The sequence below is a fragment of the Athene noctua genome, chromosome 2, assembly GCF_965140245.1.
Source record: "Athene noctua chromosome 2, bAthNoc1.hap1.1, whole genome shotgun sequence".
NCBI lineage: Eukaryota > Metazoa > Chordata > Aves > Strigiformes > Strigidae > Athene > Athene noctua.
In genome coordinates this window covers 15,701,735-15,715,024 of record NC_134038.1, presented here as the reverse complement: position 1 = coordinate 15,715,024, position 13,290 = coordinate 15,701,735, and the positions used below count along the sequence as shown (strand labels likewise).

The following is a 13,290-nucleotide window of genomic DNA, read 5'->3' as shown; positions in this document are numbered from 1 at the left end:
TGGGGAAATAAAAAAAAAAGAAATGAAGTGCAATGAGGGTTAACAATGCTACATCCTATGGCTTCAAGCTGTTCCTTGGAAGTCTCCAAGTAATAACAGTGCTTCACCCTGCCTAGCTTCTAGATAACAGGATCACATAGCCTAGTGATCAAGAAACATATTAAAGTAATAATGTAGTCACTAACAGTTAGTGATGGTTCCAAAAACCTGCAGGAAAAAAACTTCCTGAGAAATTAAACGAGAGGGTAGAGCTTCAATATTTGGCAAAGTGTTGGAACTATTAATAAAGTAATCAATACCCCTGTAAAGCAGCTAAAGAAAAAATAGTTGATAAAAAGCACGCTTGGTCAAGAACATGTGAAGGGTCACAAAACAATAGAAAGTGAACAAAGGAAACAGGGTGAACATAAAAGGGGTGTTTTCATAACATCTTCTCTAAGCTATGTTAAGTACACTAAATTCATCTGTTGGGAGGCATCCCTCATCCCTCCATTGATTACTTCAGCAGTTTACTCTCTTATCCTTGATTTTATGAATCCCGTTTAAGGTGGATGCCTGAGTCACCTAAGATAGATAGAGCAAGCACCCAAAGGCTACATCAGTAGCTCCCGAGCTTTTTGGCTGTCAGTGGATCACAATCAGTGTTCAGTTCTTTTCGCAGACACACTACGCAGCCTTATCAGCAAACTAGGAAATATCACAAAGCTTTACAATATGATTTGAGAATTCCTGAAACAGGCTTTTCTAAGACATTTGATACAGTTTTCCATATCTTACCCTCGTTCACATTTTTAGCTCCTCTCTAAGAAACATAAATTGATTTTGAAACTGGCTGCCACAGTGAGAGGTTCTGAGGGTGTTTTACATGATACTGATGTGAATCAGTGTTTTGTAGAGAATACAGTGGATCAGGTTTACAAAGACCGTACAACAAATACCTTTTAAGGAGAAGGGTAAAAGATTATGAGATCCCTAGTTAGTAAAAGTTTGACTAAAATAAACAGAACAAGATCAAACTAAAAATGAAAAAAACCCTTGTGTTAGAGGGAAGGAATAATCCAATTATCATTGCATGTAATTATGAAACATTAATTCCCCAACATCTGACAGCACTTCAGGAATAAGTACTGAGGAGCATGTAAACACTGTGTCAAATGAAGAGCAATATATCTTTTTCTTCTGCCACCTAAATACTGACACTCTAAGGGTACAGAAGAACTTATCTATGTCAAATTGACAGGGAATTTCAAATCTGAAGCTAAAGGACAGGCATGATACTTTTCAGTTCAAAGATGATTTGGATTCTGTGTTACACATCAGGTAGGAGTAAAAGCTACAGCAAATCTGGCTACTGTGGCTTTTACTGAATTCTTATATAGCAACAGAGTAAAGAAAAAGAGGCAGCTAGAGTGCAATTCACTTCTGAGTATGCTGTAGAGCGATTGTTTATTGAAACCATGAGAGATCTTTCCAGGTAGTTAGAAGTGGAGAGAGTATACCAAGCTAGAGCAATTAGGCCCAAGAAATATCCAAAAAGGCAGGAAACAGTGTAAAAGATCCATCAGCTACTTGCACAGCAGATCTCACAGCTGACGATGGAGCAGGAGCATAGAAACTGTTCATTCTGATTTTAGTAGATATAGAAGTAATAACAGTATGTCATTGGCAAGCAAGGCCAAAAATGCCTCAATCGCCCTTCAGCGAGTTCCCTTTCCTATTAAACCAAACAGATAATAATATCACTTCTTCCACACAGGATTTTATGTAAGAGTGTCATTAGACACTCCCCAATGGTTTGCGCACAGAAGATAGTTACACTTCATAACTAATTGACTCTAATTCTTCTTACGTATGTAGGGCCTAGTTCTCCTATGCACAAGCAGCAAGTTGGTTTAGCAATGAAGACTTTGTCACAGCAGCTAGTAAGAAAACATTCTGTTCCAGATTAAAAAAAAAAACTCACAAAAATTATTACTTTCTCCTAGAATACTCTACAGATTATTTTTCACAGAAAAGCCAATTTATCAGAAAATAATCAACTATGTTAAAACATAACTTATAACTTCCATGAAGCATTCAAGTGCCTCACTGTCCCCTTCTCAACTGCAGATGACCTTTCCTGGTCATACCAGGTCTCTCATGAGCTGCTACAGTTCTGCCTCCCATTTTGGGATTTCACTATATATTGCATGAGCTATAATCTAACTGAAAAGCGAGACACAGGAGCCATTGCAGAGGCATGAGAGATTACATTCATGAAAATTTTTCTTTATCAGTGAGAGGTTGAATAATGAAGAAAAGATTTCCACTTCCCAGCTATTTGGCTCATTCAACTTCTTTCAATTCTATGCTATATAAACACAAGGTTGTATTAATATATTTCTGATACTATTTTCAATGCAAAAAGGAACAGTTACCACATATTATGCAAACAGGAGCCTTATCCCAACACCCATCACTTTGATGTGTTCCACATGTTAAAAGTTTGAAAGCAGCCAAGTATGGAACAGGGAAAACTCTTTAGTCCCTCACATTTTCCAACACGAGCACCACAGCTTCACAAAGAATGCTGCAAGTAGGTCTGACCTTATCCAGGCAGCAGAATAAAAGCTCTCTCCAGAGTGAAGCAGTGATTTCATTTTATTTTTTAAACCACAGATGGATGTAGTTAGGATTGATCTGACAGTCCACCAATCAACACTGCTGTTAAGACCTCACAGAAAGAACAGGGAAAAGTAGCATAAATAAGGACTGTGGGCAAGGCTGGCTTAAACTTTGCACCACAGAGAAGGGAAGGGCGTCACAGGGATGGCTGGAGACAGAAGCTGCTTCTACAACACCACTATCAGATGAACACTGCTTGGGAGGAGAGATCTTTCGTGCTGAAGAGCACTGTCACATGTAAAACAAGGAAGACAATGTCTTATTGGAAATACCCTCCATTTGGACACAATCAAGGTTCTTTTTATTAAAAAGGTATTTTCTCCTTCTGTGAATAAAATAGATGGTTTCTGATATACGTGATAGTGCTGCAGAATGCTCAAAACTTGCTACAGGTTTAGGACCAGAGAAAAACGTTGTAAACAAAATTTTAATAATGCTTTAAAGGAGACTAAAGTACTTCCTACAACACCTTGCCCTGACCCACAACCTTCTTCACTTGGAACCAGTCCTACACTCAATCATAAAAACAGTCCTCCACCAATAACAACCTAGAGGGTAGGTTGTGACCAGTTTATAAGGGACAACGTCAAACAAAATAAGCTAAGAAAAGGTGCCAGTTTGTATAGTGTAGTGCACTGTAACTACTACAGTAGAATTTGTGAGAAGACTCTGCGGGGCCAGGTGTCAGGTAACACAGAAGGGAAAGTGCTGGGGTAAACAGCTATTGAGGTTACCTTACAAAAGGCCTCATTTTGCCTCCTGAATCAGGCCTCACATCAGGTGTGCTGTGCTGTGCCACTGGCATGAGTGATATTTCAGGTCAACGTGATACTCATCAATAATGGAAGGATGAAGGATAACGAAGTTGGAATTGCTTGCCAAGGGAAGTGAGCAGAAGTCGTTCCAAATCTATCAGACCTATTAACAGGAAGACTCAGTTGGCTCTTAAACAATTTCTTTTATACACCTATCACACCACATTCATTTAACAACACTGGTATCTTTAATTTTTTTGTACAGACACCAAAACATATCCAAGGAGGATGAACACTATCAGAAGGTCACAACATGGTGAATAAAGCCACCTGGTCTTGGTCACCCTCCTGCCCCAGGGGTAGGAACGAGAACCAAGCCTCCTGTGCTCTACTATGCATCTCTCATGCCCAGGTCACTTCATTGCTTGCAGCACAAAACTCAGTTGAGTTCCATGAAACAAAGGGCATAATTAAATAATATATGTCCTGGAAACCAGAAGGATATCTGCCAACACTTTGATCAGAAGAAGCAGCCCTTTCTCTGTATGGAGAGAGTAACTTAGACCCTTAGGATTCAGCGTGCTTCCTAAGAATACCACAGTAACCTGAAACAGAGCCAAGATTTCTCAGAATTCCAGTGTAGTATCTTAAACCACAAGACCATCTCTTCACCAACATGCTAAATAACTTGAGTATTTCAGCTGATACGATAAACCCCTACCATTTGCAAATATATTATTGAAGAGAAAAAATTAATCAAGATTTAATGCAAGATTTTTTATGAATTTCATAAAAATATGTCAGTATAGCTGATTTAATGTAAGCATCTTTAGAGGTTATAGAATTAGCCAGATTTTATGGCTTTTTGTAGCAGGTTTTTGTTTTCCAAGGTGCCGCTTGGTATTTAATGAATATGCATAAGTTCTGGTCCCTTCTAAAACTAAAAAGATGTTTTCTTGAGTCCTGTTCCTTTCCTCTTTAAAAGTTTAATTTGAAAAGGCTTGAGTCCTTTCAAGTACCTCCTATCAAATTCCTTCACTTGGACCAAGGTACCTCTTGGGTATTACTTTGACAGAATGAGGTTTGTTTAATGATCATAGCATTAAAACCTCATGCTCTGAAGACATTCATTAGCACACTGGGGAACACGGCGTAAAAACAAGAGGTGAAGCAGGGTTTCTTTCAACAAATCACACATCAGTAAGTTATTTAGACATCATCTTTATTACTTTGTCAATGGGCCATTTTCCAAAAAATGGTTATACTTTAGTCATTCTACGCCCAGGCTTGCTCCTGTTAACGCTGAGACATTGCAAAAAATTTCATTTGTTTCAATGGTACAGGCTAAGACTGTCAAAGAACAGCTCATCTCTCAAGAACTCCCTAATCATTTAAAAGTATTGCTGCCTGGTAAATTCAAAGCCACAAATACACACTGAGGTACCAAGGTTCTGAGGTACTCAGTAAGTTTTCACCAAATTACAGGACCACAGAAGAATTCAGGTTAGAAGGGGCCCCAGCAGATTTCTAGCCCAACCTCCTGCTCAAAACAGCATCAGCTATGAGATCAGATCAGATTTCTCAAGGTTTTGTCAGCTGGGGCTTGAAACCTTCCCAGAACAGAGACTTCTCAACATATCTAAACAATCTGTTCCAACGCCCAACTGTCCTCATGGGGACAATGTTTCTCCTTATGTTCAGCCTTTTCTTTCAGCTGAACTCTGGTGTCTCTCATATATCCCTGTGAAGGGTCTAGGTCCATCTTTTTGATAACATCCTCCTGCATACTGGGGGATGCTGCTAGTCCCCCCATCCCACCCCAGCAAGCTGCCTCTTCCCCAGGCAGGACAAGCCCAGCTCCCTCAATCCCCTGCTCAGAGCAAGTTCTCCCACCCTGAGCAAGTGGCCCTCACCTGAACTTGCACTGGAGATCCAAGAACAGGAGTCTAAAAAGTACAGAGGAAAGGGGAATAATGACTATCCTTGATCAACTCGCTTAACTCTTGTTAATACTGCTCATGATCTGTTAGCATTCCTTGCTGCCAAGGCACAACACTGGTTCATCTCATCCCCCTGACTATCAAGATGACAGGTTCTCTTCACCAAGCTACTACCCAGTCAGTCAGCCCTAGGCTGAATGGCGAACAAGGGGCTTGACCTTTCCAGATGCAGAACTTTGCATTTGTCCTTGTTGAATTTCATAAGATCCCTGTTGATACATTCCTCCAGCCTGTGTCTGGTCCCTATGCCTAAGCCTCTATGAATGGCAGCCCTACTCTTGAGTCTATTGACCATTACCCTCAATTTCGTGTCATCTGCAGATCTGATGAGAGTACACTCTGCCCCATGGCATCCTCAAGATCACTGTCAATATGAAGATCTTTTTTCTTACTAGGTAAATGACTAGATGAAGCTTTTTTTTTTCTTATACACCTGCAGCTGCTTTTTGTTAGGAGTAGTAAAAAGGTATAAAATCTTCACAAAAGAGAGGACATTTTGAGTTATGTTTTTGCCCCCAACTCAATAAACTGTAGTCAGCAACTGACAGTCTCAAGTAAAATGCCACACTTTTCAATATCTATGGTTAACAACTGCTAGATATGTTTGCCGGAGACTATTTTCCTGGCTTATGACCATGCCTTAGATTTTATCTTCAAATAAAGTTTAAATATCCTTTTCATGTCACTTTCTTCAAGTTCTTTTCCATCATATTTTTCCATATCAAAGCAGCCTGTAAAGCCACTTTAATTCTTGAGAAATTTTCAACAATCACATTACTTTTCCATAGCCATATCTGGAAACAGTTAACACTACCTTGGCTTAATCTTCACATTAGTTTCTATGCTCCTTTCATGCTCCACTTTTTTTGAGCCACAAATCCACTGTTCTATCCCCTTATTAGATTTCAAATAATCAGAGTCACAGGGACCAACAGCACTGGAAATATCCTCCTGAGTTATTGATTTCACTCATAATATTATCACAATATACTTTTATTAAATCCATACAAACATTGATCGCATTTATTCTTTTCTTTGGTAGTTACTGAATTGCAGTTATTTTCTTTCCTGCAGACTTACTTTCTAACACTCGTACTAATATTTTCCTTATACCTCTTTTGTGCAAAGTAAGAAAGATTGATCTTGATTCTTCTTTTTCATAGAGGTCTATGAAGTTTGAAGTTTTGCACATCTGCAATGAAACTATAAGGTTTCCATCTCTGTTTACATTGAAATTAAAGCAAATTTTTACTCTTTTCATCTCAGTGCCTTAATTCTAAAAAGAGACAATATGATAGAAAAAAAATTGAAAATAGCTTCAATTTTTCCTGGTAGTTCTTTGGATGCAGTCAGCTCTGTACACATGGGTGGAGACACAGACTACATTCCTATGGACTGTATTCAACAGATGATGACTTAGAGAAAATAGGCACAATGGTAATGTACTAAAACTCAACATTTACCAGACAAATACAACCCATGTCTTACATATAAGTGTGTATGCATATTCATGACTACATAGTAAACAAATATCAGTAGTTTAATTTGTCATGTTTGCAATCATTCATATATTATAGGAAAGAATAACAACATAAATCAATGTGAAATTTGAAACACCACAAGTATATGTATACAGACACCGTTTCAAACATACATTAGTTAACAATACCTGATTGCTATGACTGAGATTTGTATGTGAAATTCAAATCTCCACTTATATTAAAAGTTTGAATGCCAGTTATCAGTTTTGTATACCACCACTTCAGAGAACAAATTAGTGTTCCACATAAAACTTTTTACAGATTAATTCCTGCCTGTGATATGAGTAAAAATGCTATTTAAGTCCCAAGTTACATCTGTAGTTACATTAACCCAGTTACTCTGCTTAACTGATGTTAGTTCAAAGTATTCAGCTAAAATACCACTACAGCAAACTCAGTAGGAGTTAACAAGTCAAGCAGATCAACAAAATCAATATCAACTTCTAAAGTAAATAGGAAAATAAAATACAATTATGCTTTTTAATATATTCTTCTAAGACAAGACAAGAAGTGCTGAGGAGGTCCTGCAGGTGTTTGGGGGACAAACCAGGATAGAACAAACAAGTATTTTTTAGGCTAGACAAGGAAAGTACATGTAAGTGGGAAGCCCCCTATCCAATAAAGGAAAGACTGCAAGAAAGACCTATTGTGCTTGAGCCACGCTTGGGACAGAAATTAGTTTCACTAGCTGGAAATGGGCAATGGGCTGAAGCCAACTGGAGGAGTTTCACTAAGGGCAAATGCCGGGGGCTGCCTTTGGGCCACAACAACCCCCAGCAGCGCTACAGGCTTGGGGAGGAGTGGCTGGAGAGCTGCCAGTCAGAGAGGGACTTGGGGGGGTTGACTGACAGCCGGCTGAACAGAAGCCAGCAGTGTGCCCAGGGGGCCAAGAAGGCCAATGGCATCCTGGCTTGTGTCAGCAATAGCGTGGCCAGCAGGGACAGGGAAGGGATCTGACCCCTGTACTCGGCACTGGTGAGGCCGCACCTCGATTCCTGTGCTCAGTTTTGGGCCCCTCACTACAAAAAGGACATTGAATGACTCGAGCGTGTCCAGAGAAGGGCAACGGAGCTGGTGCAGGCTCTGGAGCACAGGTCGTACAGGGAACAGCTGAGGGAACTGGGGGTGTTTAGTCTGGAGAAGAGGAGGCTGAGGAGAGACCTCATCGCCCTCTACAGCTCCCTGAAAGGAGGGTGCAGAGAGCTGGGGATGAGTCTCTTTAAACAAGTAATAAGCGATAGGACAAGAGGGAATGGCCTCAAGTTGTAACAGGGAAGGTTTAGACTAGATGTCAGGAAGTATTTCTTTCCAGAATGGGTTGTTAGGCCTTGGAATGGGCTGCTCAGGGAGGTGGTGGAGTCCCCATCCCTGGAGGGGTTTAAGAGCAGGGTCAACTTAGCGCTTAAGGACATGGTGTAGTTGGGAACTGTCAATGTTAGGTTAATGGTTGGACTGGATGATCTTCAAGGTCCTTTCCAACCTAATTGATTCTGTGATTCTATGAAATAATAGTTTAGACTGATACTCAGAAAATAACAACTTTAAGGACCATAAAATACTGGAATAAAGAGATGTAAAAATCTCCTCCATTGGAAATTTTCCAGAACAAAGTTAGACAAACATCTGTCAGAAATTAATTTGCTGTATTGATCCTGCTTCAGCTCTAGAGAGGGGGTCAGTTGGGCTTGCTTCCCATCCTACATGTTTAAGGACTCTAATTTTAAATAAATAAATAAAATTTTAAAAAGGCAAAAAAGAATATTAACTCAAGGTGAAACAACTCAGTGAAAAAAACCCATTTACATATTTCTTCATAGGATATTTCCTAATGTTTAGTTTGTTTTTTTTTTAATTTGTGTGGAATGAACAGGGTGTAGCCCTTACCCACATACTGACTGACTTCTTTCTTCATTATATTAACCCTGAATAATCTGAAATTTATCTTTTAGGGAGATGGAGAAATCACTTACCATATCCTATTAAAGCTGGTATATTTGCCCTGCTCTAAACCTTGCTACTCTCTAGACATACAATCAACAAAAAGCCCTCAGTGCACAGTCACAATCTATTAACAATGAAGTAAAACAATTTGCCACATTTTAAGTAAAATATTTCTGATAGTGCATACTTTACCAGTTATGTCATGCTGTTTGAATGACTCACTGTAGATTTGATACTGATTAGGGCAATGTTTCTTCAGCCATTTGCAGACATCCTGCTGGGTCCATAACGCCACAGGCTTGGTCAGCTTCACAGTCCCGGACTAGAAACACAGAATAAATAACAGAAATTATGTTTAGTCCACATACAAGTTTCAGAAATATTAGTCTGTGACATCCATATATGATATTAAAATAATAAATTTAAGATAGGAGCTGCTCTGACTAGCAGATATCCAATAATCACCAGCACGTTACACAAGACCCAGCTATTCAAATACATGGCGCAGGAATCACCCACAGTGAAAGGTTCTTTAACATTGTTTTGCATCGCGTACATGTTCCTTGCATCACAGAAACATACTGCACCCTGTCTTACTTGAATAACAGTTTAAAGAGTGACCAACTCTGACTGGACCCAAAGGGCAATAGTTGGAGCCTTTGAAGCCTTTGGATTCACAAGAGGGATGTATATTTGTGTCCTAGTTTAGATATAACCATAAAAGACCAGGAGTATCTTTAGGCCAGGCACGTTCCTCAACTACAATTAAAAGATCTTTCAACAAAGCTCTTTAGTGCAAACAAGTTTAAAGACAGGTTCTGCCTGGGAAAAGGAGACTACACACCAATGGAGGTAGAGCTGGTGATATCAGTTCATACTGAACATTTCAGCTGACATCATTCCCAGGGTTTACAAGCAGGTTTAGTTTTTCTGCTTCCTTTTTACTTTTAACCCACCTATAATCACCATTATGTGAAGTAGGACTCCTGCTTAAAACAGTCACTTCTTTATGAAGATCAGTGTTCAATACTTTCCTGAAAAATCAGTTTTATAATAATAATCTGAACAAATAGATTGTTTATACATAAAACATGCATAAGTTAACTCAATTGCATTATCATAAGTACAAAGTCACATCTCATTTAATCAAACAATTCACCTTTGCATATACTTTTTTTAACCATATGAGAATGCTGAGTTCTAGACAACCCGAACTGCAGGGATTTAAAGCCTTTCATCTAAGTAGGCAAAATAACAAAAAAAGAGAAAATATATTCAAAGTGATTCCATCTTTTTTTTGCAACACAGTCTGCCCAGGAGACTAAGAAAAATCTTAAACAGATGGGCCGTTATTACCAACAATAAATATTTAACATTGGACACTGCTGATATAAGTGGGTGTGAACACCAATGTATCCATTTACTTCACGATTTTGTCAAAGAACTGAGTCTACAGAATAAAATCGAAGTATCTTTGTTCCCATGCTGTGCATGCAGAATACCTGTCCTCAGCTCCTTGTGGTGCAGAAGGTTCAAGAGAAGTTTTTCTGTACAAATTTGAGGTGAAGGGAAATGTCATCTCGATCATTCTACTCCATTAGGACTCGCAGTGGATTCCCTTGATACTGCCAGCCAGGGCTTATCCCAGCATTTACGCAGATGTACTTTGTCAGACAGACCTTTCCAAAGTTGCTCTGAAACTTTTCATTACTAGAAGCCCAAAGGACCAAAGCAGTTCTAAACTAGTGCACTGCATGTCCTATTAAGTCCAGAAAGTACATCACGCAAAGATACTAAGATAAGGACAGGGAATATGGCAGAGCTAAAATTCCAAGAGGCAAACATGTCTTGTATTTCCCACGTTCAATTTTCCCACTTTTTCACTGCTTGGGTAGAAGTTTATTTAAATAGCAGGAAAAATATTGTTAAATATATAATATAATGCACATCCCTTAGCTCAGCCTTTTTTGTTTTGAACAAAACCACATTCACCAGAAACAAACATTTTTTCAAACACACCAAGAGGCACCATCCAATTGTAGAGGTATCACAATAATACATAAAACCACCCCAAATAATTGATTCTCATTCTTTGCTGCCACCTACCAACATGCAGCAGGCAGAAGCTTGACTGACAGACTTGGTATCCACAAAAAAAGAAACTTCCAGAGGTGTTGATGGTGCACTATAACCAGGACAGCACTTGCTCTACCACTATCCTTTCTGAGAACCATGTCAGTCTTCCACACACAGAGAAACCTGCTCTGGACACTGCATCCATCCGGAGAAGGGGCAGCCTCTGTAGGGAAAGCAAGTGCCCCGTAACAGCTCCTCATGCAACTAGGAAGATCAAAGGCTCCTCTTTGAACTTCTTTAGCCTACTTGCTACTGCTATTTGAGTCAAAGAAGAAACAGAATTTCAGTGAAGAGCCCAATATTATGGTATCAGTTTGCTGATTTTTATTGCACACATATATAAATGCGTGTCCTTCACAAATACATCAAAGAAAAAAAAACAAGTAAACATAGCCATAACACAAGCAGTCCCTTTGATTCCGTAAAAATCTTCGAACAACCGGGTCAAGACTTCAGCATCTATCTTTACATGTTACTGCTTAAATTTAAAGATATTTCTTGAGCACTGGAATTTCTGAAGACTAGAGAAAAGTCTGCCAGTCTTTGAAAAATAAATTGTTACTGCCTGTCTTTGTACATCATAAAAATACTTAAATCACAAATATTTGTCTACAAATATATATAGCTAGCTATAGGTTTACAAGCTATTTATTCCTAGCTGAAAATATACAAGTAGTGCCAACATCTGTTTTATCTGTTTTAACTAAGAGGTTGCTTTTTTCAGTACAGCAACTATTCTCCTCTTCAAAGGTTTAAGTATCATCATGCTAAACATCTGAAGCAAGTTTATCAGCAATTACAGTACAAATTTAACATTTCCCTCTGTGCCTATAGAACTGAAACAGTTTCAAATGTAGCTATTATGCCATGTAATATGCAGATCACCACACAGCAGACATACATCCTGATTTTTTCACTGTCCAGTGTTCAGAATTATGATTGCAACATGTTTGACTTAAACTTACAACTGCAGTCCAAAGAGGACATTTTTACACTGACACCATCAAGCATTATGCTTAATTTTCTAATTCATAATTACTTGAGTTAAAGGAATACAGGGTTTTCAAAGCAATGGTTATAAAAAGTATATTGTTGTTGCTTTCATTTTTGGAACATCATACCCAAAATATTTTCCAGCCAGATGCTCCAAGTGAAAGGCTATGAAAAAATATGCTTCCCTCCCACAAAATTCGTTAGTTTCTTCCCTGCTCTCAAGCTAGATCTTATACTAAAAAAAATTCCCAGTAAACCAAGAAAAATTACCCCTACCATAAACATATCTACCAAATGAGTTCCGTGCCACTAACTATACATATAAGCTACCTTGAAAGGTGGAAAACATATTATGTTTTACTTCATTTCTGTTTATCAGCTCACTCAAACAATAGGCCTAAACTGATTAAAATAAAATATTTAAAAAATATCTTTGGTCCAGCTTGCCTTTCATTTTCCTGACATAAACTCATCCTAAGATCACCCTTTGCTGGTAACACTTAAATAGTTTAATCCTGCCAAACACTATTCCAACTCATGTGCCAGATGCAGATCTGATGAGAATACAAGTCTTCAGTATTATGATCTTTTCCTGTATATTTGAAGGAAAACCAGTTTCTTCAGGATTTTGTATCAAACTCTTCTAAATTGGCTAACCCCAGTTTTTGCTAGGTGTATCTCAATTTATAAAAATTACTCCCAAGGAAAAAGAAAACAAAAAGCACATTTAATACATGACAATTTCTTTGTTCTATAGTGTAGAGAAGACAGTACTTAACATTACCACTCAAAAATAAACAAACGAATCAAAATCACAGCCTGCACACTACTAGAGACTGTATTTCAGTGTTCAGAATAGCATTAGCAACCAAGCCCTGCTCTTCCTAAGCAATGACATACAACTTATCTCTTTGGCTTTTCAGGTGCAGTTTACCAAGCCTGCCAGTTTTGAAGGTTAAATTATTTACCAGAATTTCTTTGTCTTTATTGTATTTTACTCTAGAAAATAAAGGTTTCTATATTTTTGAGTGACACAGGATTCAGTCTCATTATTAAAACTATGTAACATATTATGAGCCAGGTTATTTAAAAGAGCTTCTCCAACCCAAACATTTTGTGTGTTTATGAATCTTCTCAGATTAGAAAATCAGCGATTGTGGAGATCAGGGTCTTCAGCCAAACAGGGCTCCAGGTCTGCTGGAAGAAGGTTGCCTGGTACCATTTGTAACACCCAATTTGCCAACATACTGATACTGACAT

The 13,290-nt window shown here is 38.5% G+C and overlaps 1 protein-coding gene across 3 annotated transcripts in view; it reads right to left on the bottom strand.

Annotated features, from left to right (window-relative positions):
* SAMD12 (sterile alpha motif domain containing 12) overlaps nt 1-13,290 on the bottom strand; it is a 176,596-nt gene that overhangs the window by 120,331 nt on the left and 42,975 nt on the right. For 2 of the 3 annotated variants that reach the window (XM_074898505.1, XM_074898507.1), the window contains exon 3: nt 9,094-9,223. In XM_074898505.1, the coding sequence (XP_074754606.1) occupies nt 9,094-9,223 (130 nt within the window). The remainder of the gene's footprint in view (nt 1-9,093; nt 9,224-13,290) is intronic. The other variant, XM_074898506.1, reaches the window with a different exon arrangement.